Source organism: Dreissena polymorpha, chromosome 3 (genome assembly GCF_020536995.1).
Source record: "Dreissena polymorpha isolate Duluth1 chromosome 3, UMN_Dpol_1.0, whole genome shotgun sequence".
Classification (NCBI taxonomy): domain Eukaryota; kingdom Metazoa; phylum Mollusca; class Bivalvia; order Myida; family Dreissenidae; genus Dreissena; species Dreissena polymorpha.
Window position 1 is genome coordinate 86,034,155 of NC_068357.1, and position 19,744 is coordinate 86,053,898.

General features: G+C 35.7%; 1 protein-coding gene across 2 annotated transcripts; it reads left to right on the forward strand.

Moving 5' to 3' along the window:
* Window positions 1-9,233: 9,233 nt before the first annotated feature.
* On the forward strand, window positions 9,234-14,787 carry LOC127875094 (protein FosB-like). 2 transcript variants are annotated; one of them, XM_052419913.1, is made up of 6 exons: window positions 9,252-9,369; window positions 9,895-10,133; window positions 10,583-10,777; window positions 11,089-11,561; window positions 12,177-12,284; window positions 12,540-14,787. In XM_052419913.1, the coding sequence occupies exons 3-6, from the start codon at window positions 10,591-10,593 to the stop codon at window positions 12,681-12,683; spliced, it is 912 nt and encodes a 303-aa protein (XP_052275873.1). In that variant the 5' UTR covers window positions 9,252-9,369; window positions 9,895-10,133; window positions 10,583-10,590; the 3' UTR covers window positions 12,684-14,787. The 2 variants fall into 2 exon arrangements, with proteins under 2 accessions (XP_052275874.1, XP_052275873.1); XM_052419914.1 differs by lacking the exon at window positions 9,895-10,133 and having other exon boundaries at window positions 9,234-9,369.
* Window positions 14,788-19,744: the final 4,957 nt, after the last annotated feature.

Genomic DNA, 19,744 nt, shown 5'->3' on the forward strand with positions numbered 1-19,744 from the left:
AAAGGAAGAATTAACAGAAATATTTATAGTCGTGACTATATTCCATTTAAAGGGAGCTCATATATACAACAAGTTCAACGTGCGAAATATAAGTTATGTCCCTTCTATTTTATTTTAAAAAACAAACAAACCTAATAAAACACTGAAAAACATGCAAAATCAGCAGAAGATTTTTTCTGATAAGTCGGTAGACCACGATTGACTGACAGATACTTTTTGCTGTCAAAACGCATGAACAGTATCGATGGCTATGTGCAAACATAAACGTATGTAAATATTAAGCAAATTTGGATGTCAAAATAATCTGAAACATGATAAATCTCCGCCAATAAGAGCCCAATACAAACAATAATTACAAATAACGTATTTCTCATTCCGCTCCCGTTTCAAAGCATTTCTTACATGTAATAATTTACTCCGCTTTGATTTTTCTCCGATTGCTAGGCTGGCTAAGTTTTCTATAATAAGTGTATTACACCTTTAATACGACATGCACACCCTACGCCGCGCACGATTTGCTACGTTCTTCATATGGGCATATAGCATCGCCATCTATACCACAATAATAAACGCACACAAAAATAAATGAACACAGTGACGCTAGCAAGAGAGCACTGAGTCATGGTTGTATAATACCCAAGAAGCATGAATAAGGACCTTCACAGATGTGTCAGCAATGGAGGCAGGACAGAGAGGAGCTGAAGCCTACGTGCAGTTCGTATAGGGAAAGTGGCAGCTAGAGGCAATATCAAAAGGCCTCCACTGCACGAACTATAGAGATGAGTTGTAAGCCTTGATGCATGCCGCAAACGCCATGAACATATTCTGTCGTTGAATCAGCAATAGCCAACAAACTACCTTGACTAACAGCAGCATATCAATACTGCAAGTATTTTATACAGAAATGAGCACCTTTGACTTTCTTCGCTCGCTAAGCTGCCTATGACCTTAAAGGGGCCTTTTCACAGATTTTGGCATTTTTTAACTTATTCATTAAATGCTTTATATTGATAATTGTAAACATTGGATCGTAAAAGCTCCAGTAAAAAATCAAGAATAAAATTTAAAAAAGGAAAAGAACATTGCCCGGAGCAGGTTTCGAACCAGTGACCCCTGGAGTCCTGCCAGAGTCCTGAAGTAAAAACGCTTTAGCCTACTGAGCTATTCCACCGAGTACACATACCTGACGTATTTTATACCTTATATAAGCAATCTTCGTAGTTTCTCAAAATTTAACTACAAAAACAGAACTCTCCAAATTATTCAATCGTTTCGCGTTGCAACGCTTTATAATTTTTAGGTTTTAAAATCGTCAAAAGATGCATATAATGGCTATATTAGACCATGGTAAATGTTCAGTATTACTGTTTCCTCACAAATATCATAACTAAAACGAAAATTTGCGAATCTGAAACAACTTTTTTCAATTTTGTCAATTTACCAAAGCGTGAAAAGATCCCTTTAAAATAACAACTTTTCTACTAATAGCATACACGACATAAACCGTGAATACAATCTTGTACATTTATGATTTACTCAATCTTTACAAACAAAAGATGGATACATAATACGGTAAAATGTGAAAGGACTTATTCGCAATTGAAAAAAAAATGATTTTTTTTCTAAAAATGTAATAATTTTATAAAAATAATGTCTGCAGTATTTTCCGTTAAGCAAGAATAATAAAATAATGTCTGCAGTATTTTCATATAGGCAAGAATAATAAAATAATGTCTGCAACATTTTCAGATAAGCAAGAATAATAAAATAATGTCTGCAACATTTTCAGATAAGCAAGAATAATAAAATAATGTCTGCAACATTTTCAGATAAGCAAGAATAATAAAATTATGTCTGCGGTATTTTCAGATAAGATAAGATATCCCATATGCAACAAAGACTTAACATTTTTCATAAAGGATCATTCCATTAAAGCGCACAACCAAGTCAAGAGGTAGGTGTATCCAACCAATTGTTAAAAGTTAACTGGCTGGTAAAATATTTGAAAAATTCCAGTAAGTTGAGATATACAATTTACAATATGGAAATATAGCAATTGTTATTTCAGGAAAAAGTACCCTTTTACACGCCCGGTAAACCAACTTATGAATCCCACATGGGGATACGCTTAAAATCATAAGTTGTACTTCCGGGGACACATAAATTGACAGGAAAACTTTTAAATGGAGCCTATAGAGGTGCGTCGTTTTGATATTTCACAGCTCTGCAAAAGCTAAATGCTATTCGACCGCACACACATTATTTATGGTAAATATGTACTAAATATATGTTAGTCTTTTGAATCCGTCCTGAAATCGCTTCTGACCGAGATAGACAATTTGGTTTGCATGTCGCAATTTCATCTAGATTCTTACTCTTAACAGTCGGATATTGTATCCACTGTCATATTTAAATATTTTACATTGCTAGCGACATCACAATCTTCTTTTTCTCCGGGTCTGATTAAGCCCCCACTACATTAAACATCATTTTCACATTCTTTGTTGAATCTATTACAATTATTTTTTAAATTGTCATGACGATTAAAAACAATCATGTGCATAAAATGAGAACCATTACTTTAAGGTGCGGTATCTTCCAAATGATTATGAACTATTTCTAGCCGGAGTCAACAACTTATATTGGAAAGTGCTACAGGGAATATAATTCCAACACAACTGAACACGTTCTCTGTTTCGCTTGCCTCCCTTTAACTGATCGCATATAGCATTAACTTTAGTAATTATAGTGTTAAAACGGGTACCAAAAAAAACGAATCCGCGGGTCCGAGTCAAAAATGCTTCAACAAAAACAACAACGGTTCGGGTCGCTAGTTACAGAACAGAACAGAACAACTCTTTATTTTCACCCAAGTATACAAGGTATACAATAAGGGCAACATGACAAAAACAGGTTTTAACAATATTATCCGGTTCAAGTTGATCAGCTATAGCATGCATAATGTAAACATATGATACAATACTATAATACACAATACAAAGGGAAACTATTAAATGGAGTGTTCAAACACAATCAATTTTAACTAGTTCGTTGGGAGGGGGGGAGTGGACATGTCTTTACATGTATATATACAATAGTTATATATCGAGATGACGAATCCGGCAGACAATGATGAAAACAGAAAATGGGAAGTCTTTTTTAGGCATTGGGCTTTATAAGTAGATTTAATTCAATGTCAATCACTAGTAGTTGTAGTCAGGTGTAACCTGAGTTTATTTTTCGAGAGAGAGAGATGCACATTATATTTTTAATGTATAGATTAATGAAACAAGTGCATTAAAAGGACATTCTTCATCAGTTTAAGCATTGTTACTCTTCTTAATATTCATAAATAAATAAAAGAGACGCACCGAAAGCGTTAACGTATAGTATTATTTGCTATTCAAATCCTAAATTGGTGGCAGTTAGATCTAACAGTAGGCGTTATTTTGGCTTCTCTCATCAAAGTAAGAAAAGCTTTATTTTTGATTTACCAGTATTTTGCTTGTCCATGTGAATGATACTTACATAAGGCCATTCTCGGCATGCAATACTCGCATTTGCTGATTTCGATCAACAAGGTTGTGTATATCTAAAAAATGTTTCACGCAATTCAGTATTCCATTCATAAATAGATTAAGCAAATACAAATAATAACATTCTAAACAATTTTACTTGACAAACAGTTGAATATTAAATGCGCAAAAATATGAAAATTAATTATTAGTATTAATTGAAAATTAAATAAATTAATTAGTCTACCCGATCCGACCCGAATAGTATTGGGTATTCGCATTTTGACCCGCCGACCCGAGCCATAAAATATTTTTGACCCGTTTGAGCCATACTTTATATTCGCTTTTTTGCGAGAAGAGAACGTACTATAAATAAACTTCAAACTTCAAAGAAAATAAACAAATATAATAAAAATGCAGACAATTCATTTTATACTACTAAATGTGCACATAATTCGTGACAAAAACATAATTGCCCTTAATAACCTAATTAACTACAACGTTAGCGAACGATGCAAGCATGTATAATTTACTTAAACAATGTAAGTTTATGCACACATACGCGTAATCAGACACTGTTATACTTAAACCATTTTAAATGTAGCGTTGTCACCTTTCTCAATAAAGTCAGCGCGATATCTCCATTTATGGTCAAATATTCGGGTTAAATGTGTATCCGCGGGATTTTAACCTTATATGGAAGCGTCATTACCTGATAAATATTTAAACAGAGGTCGCAGAAGAACATTCGAATACGAATCATCTACCGATACATATTTGGGCATTCGTTTGTACCAAATTGGATTCCGGGTATTTTAAATATGCGTTTGATTTTTATTGTCTACATGATTGAGCAAATATTCGCACGTGTATGTAATGTATAGTGTACCAGATATTGTGAGAAGGATTTGTAAACCCGTTGTGGTTAACAGTGGTGCAATAACAAACCGCATAGTTGTATCGATTATGACAATATTACGAAATAAAATTAATGGGAGTTTCAATGATAACTACTGAACCAAAGTTAACATGGTTAACTGTGTAAAAACATACGCATATATGTTCAGTTACCGGTATTTCTTGTTGCACGTAGTGGCGGAGATAGTGGTGGTTGTAGTGGTGGATGCAGCGTTGGTGGTAGTAGAAGCTGTATTTGATGATGATGATGATGATGATGATGATGATGATGATGATGATGATGATGATGATGATGATGATGATGATGATGATGATGGGCATGATCATTATGATGATGATGATGATCATAATAATCATAACGATGATGATGATGATGATGATGATGATGATGATGATGATGATGATGATGATGATGATGATTACTATGACGACGACGACGATGATGATGATGATGATGATGATGATGATGATGATGATGATGATGATGATGATGATGATGATGATGATGATGATGGTGGTGGTAATGACGATGACGATGACGATGATGATGATGATGATGATGATGATGATGATGATGATGATGGTGGTGGTGATGACGATGACGATGACGATGATGATGATGATGATGATGATGATGATGATGATGATGGTGGTGGTGATGACGATAACGATGACGATGATGGTGATGATGATGATGATGATGATGATGATGATGATGATGATGATGATGATGATGATGATGATGATGATGATGATGATGACGATGATGATGATGATGATGATGATGATGATGATGATGATGATGATGATGATGATGATGACGACGATGATGATGACGACGATGATGATGACGACGATTGTGAAGAGGACGATGATGATGATGATGATGATGAAGCGGATGATCCAAAAAAAGTTAATATTATCGTAAATTTCAAAGCGCACAGAAGATCACCAGATAACTTCGCGGGATACGTATCATTGCCATTGGGCCGTGCGAACACATGACATGGATAGTACCTTTCTGTCTGTGTTCCCTATCAACCTTGAGCGTTTTTGGATTCACTTAACTTGCTAATCAGTACACAGCAAACAAAATGACTAGTCGCAGTGAATCATTGTTTGACAACATGGGATACGTTACGCGCATGTTTACATTGGGATGATTAGAATTAGGTTTTGATAAGCCCAGCTGGTACGAAGTGTGTCCAAGTTCTTTTTCACTATCGTTACAAGTTGATTAGATGGATAACGTCCTAGAGATATTAAAAAGACTGTACTTCTTGACAATTGTCGCAACATCTGTCTTACTACATTTGCCTTGCATATCAGCTTTTATGACCAGGCCATTCCTATGTTATAAACGTTGGATATTTAATACGAACGCTTATGAAATATAAAAAAAAAACATGCAGGTAATCAATGCTCACTCTGTATCCGGGTTTTGCGACAGGTAAACCGGAAACCTGTTTAAACCCCCATTAGTATGTTAACTGAAAGGAACCAGTAGATTTACTGCTTTCAGCGATATTTCTTTTGCCCCGTTTACGGTCAAATGAAATGTTTGATGGAATATCCCGTAACCTTGTGAATAGCAAATGTGAAGACTATCCTCTCTGCACTAAGTTCCACTTATTGTTTTACATAAAATTTTACTTTTCCTGTATCTTTTGCTTAACAAGGTATACTTTGCCCACGTGCACAACTTGCGTCGTTTTGAAAGCTTTCGTGTTCAAGCCATATGACTAAATGACGTTTGCATCTGACTTAATTATGGCATGTTCAATGGGTAGAACCAACTGCGTGATGCACGTTTGGAAACTCCGCCGTTGTTGACGTTCCTCGTTTAACCCATTTATGCGTAGTGAACTCTCCCATCCTTCTTAATTTGATCAATTTATTTCCAAAATTAGGGATGTCTAGTATATTTATTTCTATGGATAGAACATTTCTTACAGAAATTCCTATAAGCAAACAGCGCAGACCCTGATGAGACGCCGCATCATGCGGCGTCTCGTCTGGGTCTTCGCTGTTTGCCAAGGCCCTTTTTCTAGACGCTAGGCATAATTGGGTTAAGCTGCTTAGACTATCGATTGACCAACAAGACTATAGACGTCTGAAAATGAATATGTCCAAACATGTTAGTTACCTGCAATGCATTATGGACGTGTACGTGCTATACCTATTCAAATACAAGGGGCGGTAAAACGTTGTCACACTATTAATGCGATTTTACTAATCGCAGTTATTTTATAATACGTCTATACCGCGCCTCTTGTACCTTTTCTTTTGAAAAGAAGAACATAATTTATATTCAATCAAGTCAGACCGAATCGGGAATATTTTACGGCAGGCTTATAGTAATCGCTATAAATATGTCACAGCCTATGTGCAACGAAAAATGAAATACTGAGTCATCGATACCCCAAATTTTATCGAGCGCGTGACACGGACACCACATATTGCAGACAGTCCAAATATTCTATGGAGCAATCCATGGTCGCAGAATTAAGATATTAAACGGGTCAACAATCGCGCATATGACTAAGCGCCAACGTGGATCGGTGGTGCCCATTTTTTTATTCGCACATTCAGTACAACCAAATCAATTTACGAGACCCTATGGTTAAAATGAGTCAAATGTGGACCTTTGGAACATTAAAGAGGCACACACGGGCGCACGCAATGCGTGGTAAATCAACCAAACGAATATCAGTCGCTTAACGTAGATGAGTAAACACACCAAGATTAGCAAATAAAACAAGAAAAACCATTCGTAATTCTATATTTTATTGTAATGTGATTTACTCGCGCTTAAGCAAACGCGAGCATGACTGACTCCAACAGCTAAAAACAACGACATTCAAAACTAGTGAAAGTTACTAAATGAACATGCTAATTTTACTTAGCATAATTCTTTACCACAGAAAGCTACATCCACAAATGCTTGGGGATATTAATGACCATACATTTTATTCTTATGGCTAGTCATGTTATACATTAATAATTTTTTTAACACGTGTACTCATTAAATGTATCGGATCCCATTTGTTACTTTGTAAGTTTGTACGTATTAATTGGTGGTTTATAGTTTCTTTATTAAATGTTTAACTAAATATAGGACTACGCCCCTTTTATTAAAGCGGGTATATACGATTTTGTCAAATATTTATGAATTTATATAAACTGTGTAAAAAACTTATTATATATATATTTCAATATAAATTAAAATAAAAGTTAAGAAGAACATATGTCGAAAAATGCGAAATAAGCCAGATATTTAATTCTGAAATTGAAAACGGCTGTACAGCCGAATTCGCCAGCATGTATACCATACATGCACGATGTGCATCTAAACTTAGTTTAACGGTTTATTTGAATTTCTGCCACGATATCTATTCATACGACACACCAACACTATCTCCGATCCTAATACAAAGACGAATGCTTCGGTTATTGTAGGAAAATATGTACGTCACTATCGGCTCGGGGCGCTAATTTGTCTTTGCTGCATTTTATGAAATTCGGCTTTAATGTATAATTTTTCTTGCCTATTTTGTGTTATTGTAACATATTTTATCAATATATTACAATTAAACACATATAAAAAATCGTATATACCCGCTTTAATACTAGAACATATATTATTGATATCACATTAATTTTGATGAGGATGATAATCATGAAGAGGAAAAGGGCGACGACAACGACGACGACGACGATGATGTTGATGATGATGATATTGATGATGATGATGATGATGATGATGATGATGATGATGATGATGATGATGATGATGATGATGATGATGATGATGATGCTGATGATGATGATGATGATGATGTGATGGAGATTTTGATTATTACATATATGCTAACGTATTGGCTGCGGAAATTTGCATACAATGCGCCTTTAATTAATTTTATGTTTGTGTCCAAAAAAATGTTTATATTCGTACGATACCTTTCGACAGCATTAGTCATTTTAAACGAAACCTTAATTCACGATCATATGGTTATAGGTAATGCGAATTCCATTGACACTAATGCCTATATTTGTATTCGCCAAATTATTCAGGGTCGTATAATACGACCAATTTATAGGTCCAATGTAGTTTTCCTACGCTCGTATAAAGATAATTATGGCACGGAACGGAAAAAAGCCATAGCTGTAGGTAACATTTGTTTAATGTGTGAACGAAAGAAAATAATATGTAGAATTGATGAAAACAATTGTGATAGGGACGAGTTCATTGGCGAATGTTTGAATGTCAAGTGGTTACGAGAACTGTAAAGAAAAACAATAAACAATAAAATAAATATTTAACAACTGCTTATTGTAAATCGCATTTCAAAATAAGTACCATCAATTTTCCTGAGTATTAAGGCACCAATTCTATCAGACGAATAGGCCTACTGTTGCAAACTCGCGAATGTTCTATTTGGTCTCCCGCGAAATCAAACGTAAGTGATTCATGTTGCCACCGTGTACAGAAACGCGTCTATACGTTTCATTTAGAGTTCACCGATCACGTGGTACAAACATATGAGGTACTGTTCCAAAAATAGATTCAATACAACAGGATCGATGTATCTGTTATTTCCTCGATAGGAGCTTGCAATTTAATTTTGAAAAGCAGAATTCAGTTCTTTTTTTGCTTTGATATTGCAAACTAACTTATTAGTCACATTTTCAGCTAGTTTTGACCATAACAGCCGACGTGGCCTTACGCGTTACAATTAGGTCACGTGACCGGTCTAAAAATAAACCATTGAGGTCAATGTATAAATATAGACCAAAATATTTCACAACGCTCAGAAAACGTTTGCATAGCGAAGAAGAAACATCAAAATAGGTGTATTTAACGTGTAAAATAAATATAGGGATTAGACTTATTCATTTTAAATTTGTCGTGTTCGGAAATAACCCTGACTAAAATGTAAGTTTGCGGACATTTTTCATAGGTATTTTCTAGTATATAAATTAACATAGTTTTCGTTTATTATATTTGCATGTATATTTGCATGCGATGACGATAAAACATACAGTGATTTTGGCGTATGTTCAGCATGTTAATGCCACTCCAGAATACACAATCTTACAGGATAACTTGCTGTGTCTGTCACTTTTGTATAAGTTAGATGAGTGGCAATAATTAACACAACCACGAGAAAAGTACAATGTATATATCGACTATATGGGATGCAAAAATCTTTGTAACAAGAGAAAGACGGGCGTTGGGGTTTGATTTTTATATCATACCTTGTGTGAAAAAGTATAATAATGTTGCACAATCAATTAACCATTACATACATGATGATGACACAGCTAAATTGAATCGGTAAAGAGAAATTGCCATTGAAATTCATCACTGTCGTTTACTGTTAGATGATAACGTATTATCAACGTATTAAAATAACACAATTCTCCTTTTTCTTCTTTCCCTTTCGTTTTTTCATCCAAGAGATGGGAACTATTGGGGCCAAAAAAGTGTTGTTGCCGGGCGCGTGTTTTGGTTTTGCGGTCGAGGAATGTGGTTTTCGCGGTTGACTGAATCTGGGAATTACCGTTTTTCCAACGGCACTGCGCATGCTCAAAAGACGTCATGGGGAGGAGCTTGTGATAATGTTTCTACAGCGTGACCTGTGTAAAACTTGTTGCAATCACGGGAGCGGTCGTCGGAATTTCATTCATAAATTCGCTGTGTGTATTATACGTAGTGTAATAAATTAAAACACAGTAATAAATGTCGAAACAAACTTCCGTATTTATTGCTTAAACGAATTATTAAAGAATATAATATATGCCGTTGTAAATATGCCTATACTTGTTGTATGTTGTTTACATTTGTTTATAAATATTTGTAAACATAGGTAAACAGTAACCGATCGAGCTTCAAAGAGGACAACAGTATTGATGATTAGGCCTGCACGGATTGAGAATTTGTAGACAGTGCTTATTAAGCATTGTAATACACATACGAACTGTTTACAGTTGCTTTAAGAATTAATTTATTTAAATTTGCAACGCTTATTTCAGCGAAACAATGAGGACTGTTGTCAAATATGAGAATTGCATCACTGGCCATACACCATAAAACACATTATTGTTTAATGACTTTGACATTATTGTCTTCGATTTTCTATTTCCAGATCCTACCATGGTGATGCACGAACAGTCAGATTTCATCGACTTCCTCTGCGGAAAAAATGCAGACCAGAGCTTGATCCTGGACGAGTTCCAGTATTTTACCCCGCCAAACGACCGTGATCAACAGCTAGATATGGATAACCTTGATGCTATCATAGACCCGTGCGGAGAACGGACATACTTGGGACAGATCACAGGTATATGAAAAGTTGGTGCCCCAGTTTCTTTTTTAAATGGTTGGCGATGCTACCTTTTTATACTTTTTTGTTCAAATGTTCATGAAGTCTGGTCAATTAAATAATACTTTAAGCGTATTAAAATCTTAAGGCGAATATCAATGCGTTTATTTTTTTTAACTTGAAGTTTCAAGAATCATTTTCGAGCGCTTATTGAATTTGTCTCCAGACGGATGACTTTGAAGAGATGAATTATATTTATATATCGAAATCAAATGGTTTAGTATTGAAGTATTTACAACTTCTTATAGCCCTTCACTATCATCTTACAGATGACCAGTGTCTACAGGAAGTTGTCGTGGAGAGCGAGGTGCCTCGTGAGACCCAGGTGATCATCTCCAACACACTGGAAGAGGAATCCTATTTAGACGGCGAAACCAGTCTGGTGTTCCGGTTTCCACCAGACACTAACTTCGCCGGCAGCGTTACCAACTCATTGGATGCCGGCTATATGGAATATTTGACCTGCGATAGCAACGACACCCGGACGCTGAGCGAGTCTACTCAGGATAGCGACACCATGTTCTCCTGCACCACCGTCCCCAACACGCCGTTCAGTGCCACCCTCTACTCCGCCCCTAAGACTCCCGACACTGCGTCTTCATGGGCCTCGTCGCCATCGAGCAACGGCGGTAACATACCCAAGGTCGTTAAGGAATCGCTGAAGATGGCGATCAAGACGAAGCGCTTCCGCGAAGGAAAGGGCGACCTGAAAGTGGAGTTTGTGCCTCCACCACCTGAACAGGTAATTCCCCCCTTTCAGTTTTAATTTTGTTAAGTATTTGCGTCAAGTACTTTCTTAGAAGCATTTTAATTGCCTTTAATAAAATACCATTCATTTTGATTCAGGACCATCCTCTTGTTGCATGAAATCCATGTACGTAATCAGTCCAGCAGCGATTGCAAAGTACTGCTCGAATGGACATTGTCAGCTCGGGTACTACTTACATGTACCCCGGATACTCTTACGTATACTTACATGTACCCCGGGTACGGTAAATATACTAAAACGTACCCGGAAAATTTAACGCTAAATCGGTCGTTGTCGGCTATTTTGTTGACATTAATTATGTTCACATTTAGGTCAAATTTCTGCTAAATGGCCTGTATATTAGCGGAACTCAAAAAGCATGCTGATGCAGTTTTTGTCGGATTTTAGTCGGGAATACAACTCGGGTATAGTGTTATATCGACCGGGTACGTAGATGTATAGTTACCGTACCCAGGAGAGTATACATAAGAGTACCCGGTGTACATGTAAATAGTACCCGAGCCGACAATGACCAATCGAACCAAAGTACTCCGCAAATGCAGTATATTATGGGTTAAACTAATATAATGTTATTTCGTTATTTTGCAGCTGACGTCTGAAGAGCAGGCGAAACGCGAAGAGAAAAGAATTAACAACAAGTTAGCTGCGCAGAGATGCCGAGAAAAGAAACGCAAGCGCATCGAAGAACTAGAAGAAGTAAGGGGCAATTGTTTCCTATGTTTGAAAATCAAATGCTTACTTATGTTCGTAGTTTACAAAATCACTTTAGAAAAAACATCTTTTTCTTTCACTAGATTGTATTTTTTATAATATAGAAAGGCGTCGAGTTGGCGATTATATTTGAATGCATTTATAGTTGTGTTCTGATTCGAGTAGACACATAGAAACTCAACGAATCGATTGAACCCATGGTTGATGCAAGTTATTAATGTTCTTTCTAATTGATTTCAGGAGATAAGACAAATTCACAAAAAGAACAAATCTCAAGAGAATGAGATAAAAAAAATCATCAATGAACGCGACTATCTTCAGGATTTAGTAAGCGTCCACAAGCAGGTTTGCCCTAGCTTCAGGTCAATGTCGTCTTCGTTTTGACCACTGGCATAGACGACCGGACTACTTTACGGACTATGCAAACGTCTTACGGTAATGGGTCGATTATCTTGATCGGCCGAAGTTGTGGACAGCCCGGGGGTTGGGGCACAAGAGTCTCGTGTCATAATCACGTGGCTTTGTAAACGCTTGGACATGAAGGGCATTGTATTTCATTGCAGCAACGATTCTTTAGAATTATGTTTGTGTTTGGTCGCGTAAGAATATTTGACCGGAAATGGGGACCTCACGTACTTTTCCCGGTTACTTCGCCGCGTTTCTTACGCGTCTAGATCCTGCTTGGCGGGAGTATTGACTACGGTATGATATGACTTTGAAGTGGACTTAAACACCTCAATACTTACATAATATTGTATTGTATCTAGTTCTGTAGTCTGTAGCGCCCATTTTGCAGCTCTGTCATGACTTCTCTATAGTATGATACAACGTTTAACGTTATTTTAAATGTTAAGGTGTTTTTAGTCTTGTATGTAGGTTGCTGTTAATCTGTTGGTAAGCGTGAACATGTTTGACTAAATTTGTAAAGGCAGACGATAGTTGAAAGTTGTTTCAATATTAGGCATATTAAATTATGTTTGAAACGAATGTCGAAGCTTTTGAAGAAGTGTGTTATACATAAAGTATCCTCTCACTTGTAATGGGTATTGTATATCGAACGTTTGTAAAAAGCACAGGTGTAGGGGCGTTTTAATTATGCTCCCTTATTGCTTTGAAATGAGCTATTGAGCTATTGGTATTTTATTATGATTATTATCGTCACCATCATTATTATCACCATTATCATCATCATTACTATTAGTATTAGTATTATTATTATATTTGGTCATTCTCTATATACATGTATATAGATTAAACAAAGTGCTGACACAATGAAAGATCTGCTTCAAGGGATATATATTACCTGTCTGATAATACCGTATTTGCTTAAGTTAATAAACTTGTAAAGGAGTGGCAAATACGTTCTCAAATGTGGACTCCGAACATGAAATGGGAGTGCCGACATTATTACTACGGGCTTTAGTATTGATATATCTCATGTGTGCGAGTCTTTTGAGACTTCGACATGCCTTACTTAACAGAGTTTTGCTTTATTTGTGTTTCTTACCGCATTACAAAAATCAAAATCAATCTTTCTCATGTATAGTTCCTTAATGTGTGTGAAATGAAGGTTTAACGCATTTTTTTTCTACATTTAAAAAAATTTACTATGTTTAAAAAATACGATTGCTTATTTATTGCAGTTCATTTTGTAGTATGCCATTAAACTGCATTTGTTAGCCCTTGGGACCTAAACATGTAAATGGACTTGCTGTTATAATGAAGTCACATTCTTCGATATTGTCTTAGGACGAATACTCTGTTTGAGAATTACCAGGTTTATTCGACATTGTTATTGAGTTTATAGCTTGATGTAACCGTATAGGATTGGTTATTGCTATGTCTTGTTGTTGAGTTTTGCTTTGTTGATGTTGTTTGTTTTGTACAACTTTATATACGAAACAAGCATATGATATGCATCTACAATTACTGCAAAGGTATATTCATTAAAATTAACCTTTGATCTATCAGTTTCCTGATAATTGTACATAGCAATCATTTTTTTTAATATTGGTATTTTGTATTCTGTAGTTTGTTGTGTTTTTTACAATATGACCAGTAAATAATTAACATTGAAGCATTGTTATTTAAAAGGGCATTTTTTTGTTTCGGATTATTTTTAACGTAGTTTACTAAACGTGTCATCAGGGCACTATGAACATTAAACGTAGAATTTTACACCAATTTCATTAAGAAGACATTTGCATGTTTTCTGATATTTTGTTTATAGGAAAGTACAGTAAGTGGATAAGTCGTTCTACATTTGAACTAGTATGATGTTTGACATTAATATTATTAAATACTGTACCGAGATAAAATTTGGCAGCTAAGCACATTTGCAATTATATTGCCTAATTCCTCGTTGGATCAGACGAGTTCATATATTTGTATTTTCAGAGATCTTTTGAACTATTATGTTAAAGTCTATCACTTGTTGATAATAACATTAGTTACCTCTATGTGATGTTTAATAAATTAGTTCCGATGACACGCGTTTGTGTCGTTTTCTAACATCATATGACGTGTGAGGCACATTTAACCGAGTGAATACATGGTACTTCGCAAAGCATATTCTTAGATGTAAAGCGTTCACATGGAAATTGTATATTAATATACTATACCTTATGCTCCTAGGCAAATATATAGTAAATGTTTATTTGTATGTCCGTCTTAAGCGCTTTAATGAAGGCACCACTAAAATCTTTACATGCATGGTTAATTTGAAACAATCTTTCTTAAAAGTGCCATTCCCTGGCATCGCTGGAAGGAAATTAATACGTTATATAGGCGCCCAGTAAAATAAGAAGCATGAATATCAGTCGCGTTCTGAGAAAATTGGGCTTAATGCATGTGCGTAGAGTGTCGTCCCAGATTAGCCTGTGCAATCCGTACAGGCTAATCAGGGACGACACTTTCCGCCTAAACTTGATTTTCGGTAAGAAGGGACTTCCTTGAAACTAAAATTACCATAAAAGCGGAAAGTGTCGTAATAAATATTCTCAGAATCGCACTACATTGCCCGATTTTTAAAATAATGCGAAATATGTTGAACAAAACATATAAAACTACTAACTCACACTTTAGAATTATCCGTGACATTTAATAACATACGATCCTGAGCGCCACCGCCACCTCGGAAGTAGCATTTGCTCATATATCAATGCATCGCATTGGTTTACGCCCATGTTTAAGGTCAGAGACGTTTTCACAGACGGTTACTGAAAGACTGCGACCAGACTCAACTGGAATAGATCTTTAGTCCACTAAGCGTGCATTGTCTTTATAGTTAATCTTGATTTCGTCAGGATTTTTTCACTCGCAAATGTATTATGTTTACAGTCGCGTGTGTCATTAAAAACCCAGGCTTGTGGCCCCCATGCTTGCATTATCGTAAACAAGATGTGTCCATGTCTGAATTACCGGACCGATACCAACATTTGAGCGAGTCAAAAATACAAGTAGGCATATTTGTATCGTATTTATTTACAAACTATACTCAAGCAACAATCAATTAAATGATTGGAGCACTTACCGGTAGATCGCCATCGTCAGTCGCGTTTTGATGTAACTTGCAAATATATGCAGGTCAACCTGGACACGCTGATTGTATACGGTGTCATACAGTATTTATTCGTAATTTTAAACCCATCAAAATAGAATTATCTCGTTGATTTTTTCACGGAAAAAATCTACATTGTATGTATATTAATCAATGTAAACGCGTGCAAAATAATTAAAGATAGCATTACATATCGAGGAATAATGAGTTGTTTGTAAGTAACTTACCTTCTAAAAACTAAGCGAAAAGTATGCGTTTGACTATAAAGGAGTTGAAGCATAGACAATCCGAATATTCGAATAATACACAAAAATCAACAATACTTTTGATATTTTAATACCCACTTCTTATTTTATGTGATTAAGGGTTTCAGTTCAGTAATGTGTTTGGATCATTCCCTAAAAACGACTATTTCTTGTCGCCCGGGCTTTCTATTTCACCTCATGTAAGGATGCGCATTTTAAGAAGAATTATATGATGATGATGATGATGATGATGATGATGATGATGATGATGATGATGATGATGATGATGATGATTATGATCAAACATTTGAATTATCAGAATGTCATACTGTCTTAAATTGTTAGCTTTACTATATTTCTTTAATTGTATATGTATACACTTCGGTGAAAAAAATACATGCATTTTTCTTTTCGGTTGTGGGGCTTTCGAGTACACATAGTGTATTCCAAAATCAATTAAACAAACTCTGATTTCCATGGTGTCAGTTTATACTGAAAGTGCTAATCTCTATAGGCTTGCACAACAGTCTATTATCAAGCGTATAAAACATGATAAAGTCCGATTAAAGCACGCTTTTCTGCGATTAACATAAATTATTTTCGAAACTTTGATCCTGCACCACAACATTTACATACACATAGATTATACGATGAAAATCCCATAAGTAATTACGCAATTTTATACTTATCACACATATACATAGCATTATGTTTATTATCCACAAAGTCTGTCTTTTTTGTTTTTCAAAGAGCTCAGATCTTACGTAATTATACAAATATATTGATAATCAAACGAGCCAATACTAAAATAATCGAATACTTTAAGGACCCAATATTATTAAATATAATAAAAAGCAATATTGCTTTTCGTTGCCATCACAACTTTAAAGCATTTGAACGCTTAATGTTTATAATTATTAACTGGTCATTTTCATCCAATTTATCGTAACTGAGTTAGCGTCAAATGCTTTGGCAATCCGCTGGCCCAGATAATTGACATGGTTTGCTAAACCAAGCAAACATTTGGCGGACTTGTCAGGACATGGTCCAGCTCTTAATGTTAAAACATGTTCACAAAAATATAACATTCAAACAAGCGGACCAATGTTCGAATTACATAGCGAAAGCTTTTTTTCTTTTCTTTTTTTTCAATTGCTCGTTTACTTATTTGCCTCTATGCTTAAATCTGGTAAGTCATTGAATGACTAACTTTAAAATATACCGAAATCTGTGAAGAAGCCCCTTCTGTGGCCGCACGTAGACGTGAACATATTTAGGCGAGTTGCCAATGTCCGAAAAACAATGTGGAAATTCTCGTCTCGTTTTCTTTTTACGGACGCATAAGCATACTTTGAGACAGAAAGTGTTTCCTAGCATTTTCTACAGTTTATTGAAGATAAGTTAAACAGTATAATAAATAAAGCAAGCCATTGTGGGAATTTTACGCTTTTCAATGCTTGCAAATTCACGTTTTTCTGAACGGAATTTCATCATGCCGAATATCCCCATGCAAGCGGAACAACACGCGTGTTGCATTTGTGAAATACAAACATTCATTAATGAATAAAAATACACAGAAGCTATGAACTGTTTCTTACTCGAGCGAAACTTACGTACATAAATGCTGCTTACAGCAACCAACTCTGTAGCAGAAGTCGTTACCAAGCATTAACGCGTTTCTTACTCGAGCGAAACTTACGTACATAAATGCTGCTTACAGCAACCAACTCTGTAGCAGAAGTCGTTACCAAGCATTAACGCTATTTGTTTGTGGCAGATAATCGAAGTGCCTTAGCAACCCAAAGTGATCATCCTCTCTTGCAGAAAAGTAACGTTTTCAAACGTCACCTTCCTATGACTTATCTGACATTTAAACCCGTCAAAACGCTGACGAAATCTTGCCAGACGTTTTCGAACACGCTGGAAGGTTTGTAAAGGGGTTTTCCGATTGCGCGATATTGTAGTGTAATTGTCACATGGAATTGAGTCATGTGTTCATGAATATTTATATATGCAAAAGACTATAAATATTCATGAGTATAAATATAGAATTTCTAAATATAGATATACCGGAATAATCTCTTACTGATTAATAAGGGATGTAACTCTTGGTAAGTAATTGACAAATCGCCGTTTTTAAAATACAGTTGGTTCCCTTAAGTTACTCGTTTCAAAATCATTCGAAGATTTTTGCGGCTGACTTTTGTCATCATTTTAGAATTGCCGAACCAATCAAACGTAAACTATGTGTGCTGATTCGGCAAAGGTCAGTGTAGATACCGTCTTTTCGTTCTTTGTTAAACGTTCAACCCAAATAGAGACGAAGTCAGCGCATATTATTTAATATTTCAATTTTCTAATAACCGAAACAAAAACAAAATCTGAAGACCAAAGTGACATACCGTTTTTAGTTGAACTAAAAAACAATCTAAACAAAACACTTATTTCATTATTCACGAAGTGTTTTTCCCATATACCGTTCTTCAACATAAACACGATACCCGAAGCACAATAATCGCTGCCATGGGAGACTAATCATGATTGATCTTCTTGTGCAATTTTCTCCCTTTGATCATTGCATTTTGAATAAATAAAATGTAGGCCAAACCGAAATAGCATCATCAGAAGCTAAACTTAGCAGTTTACGTTAATTATTTACAATTAATATAAAAGCTATATTAAAGGGACATTTCCACATTGTTTCGTATGTTTGAAAAAAGTAAGTTACATACATAGCTGTTCTGTATAAAACAGTCATCAATAGTATATATATATATATATATATATATATATATATATATATATATATATATATAAAAACGGCTAAAAGCGACTTTATTATATATATATATGTGATTGGATTTTATACACAAAGCCATTCAGACACATATACCAGATTTGAATTTAGTTTAAGCATGTAATTTGTTGATAACGCGTTGCTGTTCTTTAATGGGCATATCGACCCCGTTTTCCGGTAATATCCTCGTCACAGTCCAGTGGCGTGCTTTGCTCTGCGCATTGAGCCGTCGCAACGACCTGTCGAAGTACCTTGCGTTTGTATTGCGTTTGAAGTACGTAACTACGGCGTTTGCGATGCCATCTTGGTGCATCTTTCTGCGCCCTTCGTGCATCTGGGGTTCACCGAACGTGTTTTCCGTATCAATAACCTCCTTAGAGAATTACCTTTTGCATTATAAGCAGATCACAGTAATTAGGTCAAACCTTGACACATACATTTAAATTATGTAGACTTCTCTTGCCTTTTATCACCAATATTATTTTGTGTAACAATCCACTTGTTTTACGAATACTCGGGTTTAAAAAATTGTGAGTAAGTAAGTTAGTGAGTGAGTGAGTGAGTTAGTGAGTGAGTGAGTGAGTGAGTGAGTGAGTGAGTGAGTGAGTGAGTGAGTGAGTGAGTGAGTGAGTGAGTGAGTGAGTGAGTGAGTGAGTGAGTGAGTGAGTGAGTGAGTGAGTCAGCCAGTAAGTCAGTCAGTCAGTCAGTCAGTCAGTCAGTAAGTCCGGACGGAAGGACGAAAGCAACAGGTTACCAGGGTTCGCATCTTAGTGCTAGATTAATGCCTTCGAAACTTATCAACGTGTCTTTTGTATAGATTATCAGCTGTTTAAGAAGCCCGTGT

Coding starts and splice junctions, on each gene's coding strand:
- LOC127875094 (XM_052419914.1), top strand. CDS start 10,591: ATGGTGATGCACGAACAGTCAGATTTCATCGACTTCCTCTGCGGAAAA. Junction 10,778..11,088: donor ATACTTGGGACAGATCACAG/GTATATGAAAAG, acceptor ATCATCTTACAG/ATGACCAGTGTCTACAGGAA. Junction 12,285..12,539: donor GCATCGAAGAACTAGAAGAA/GTAAGGGGCAAT, acceptor AATTGATTTCAG/GAGATAAGACAAATTCACAA.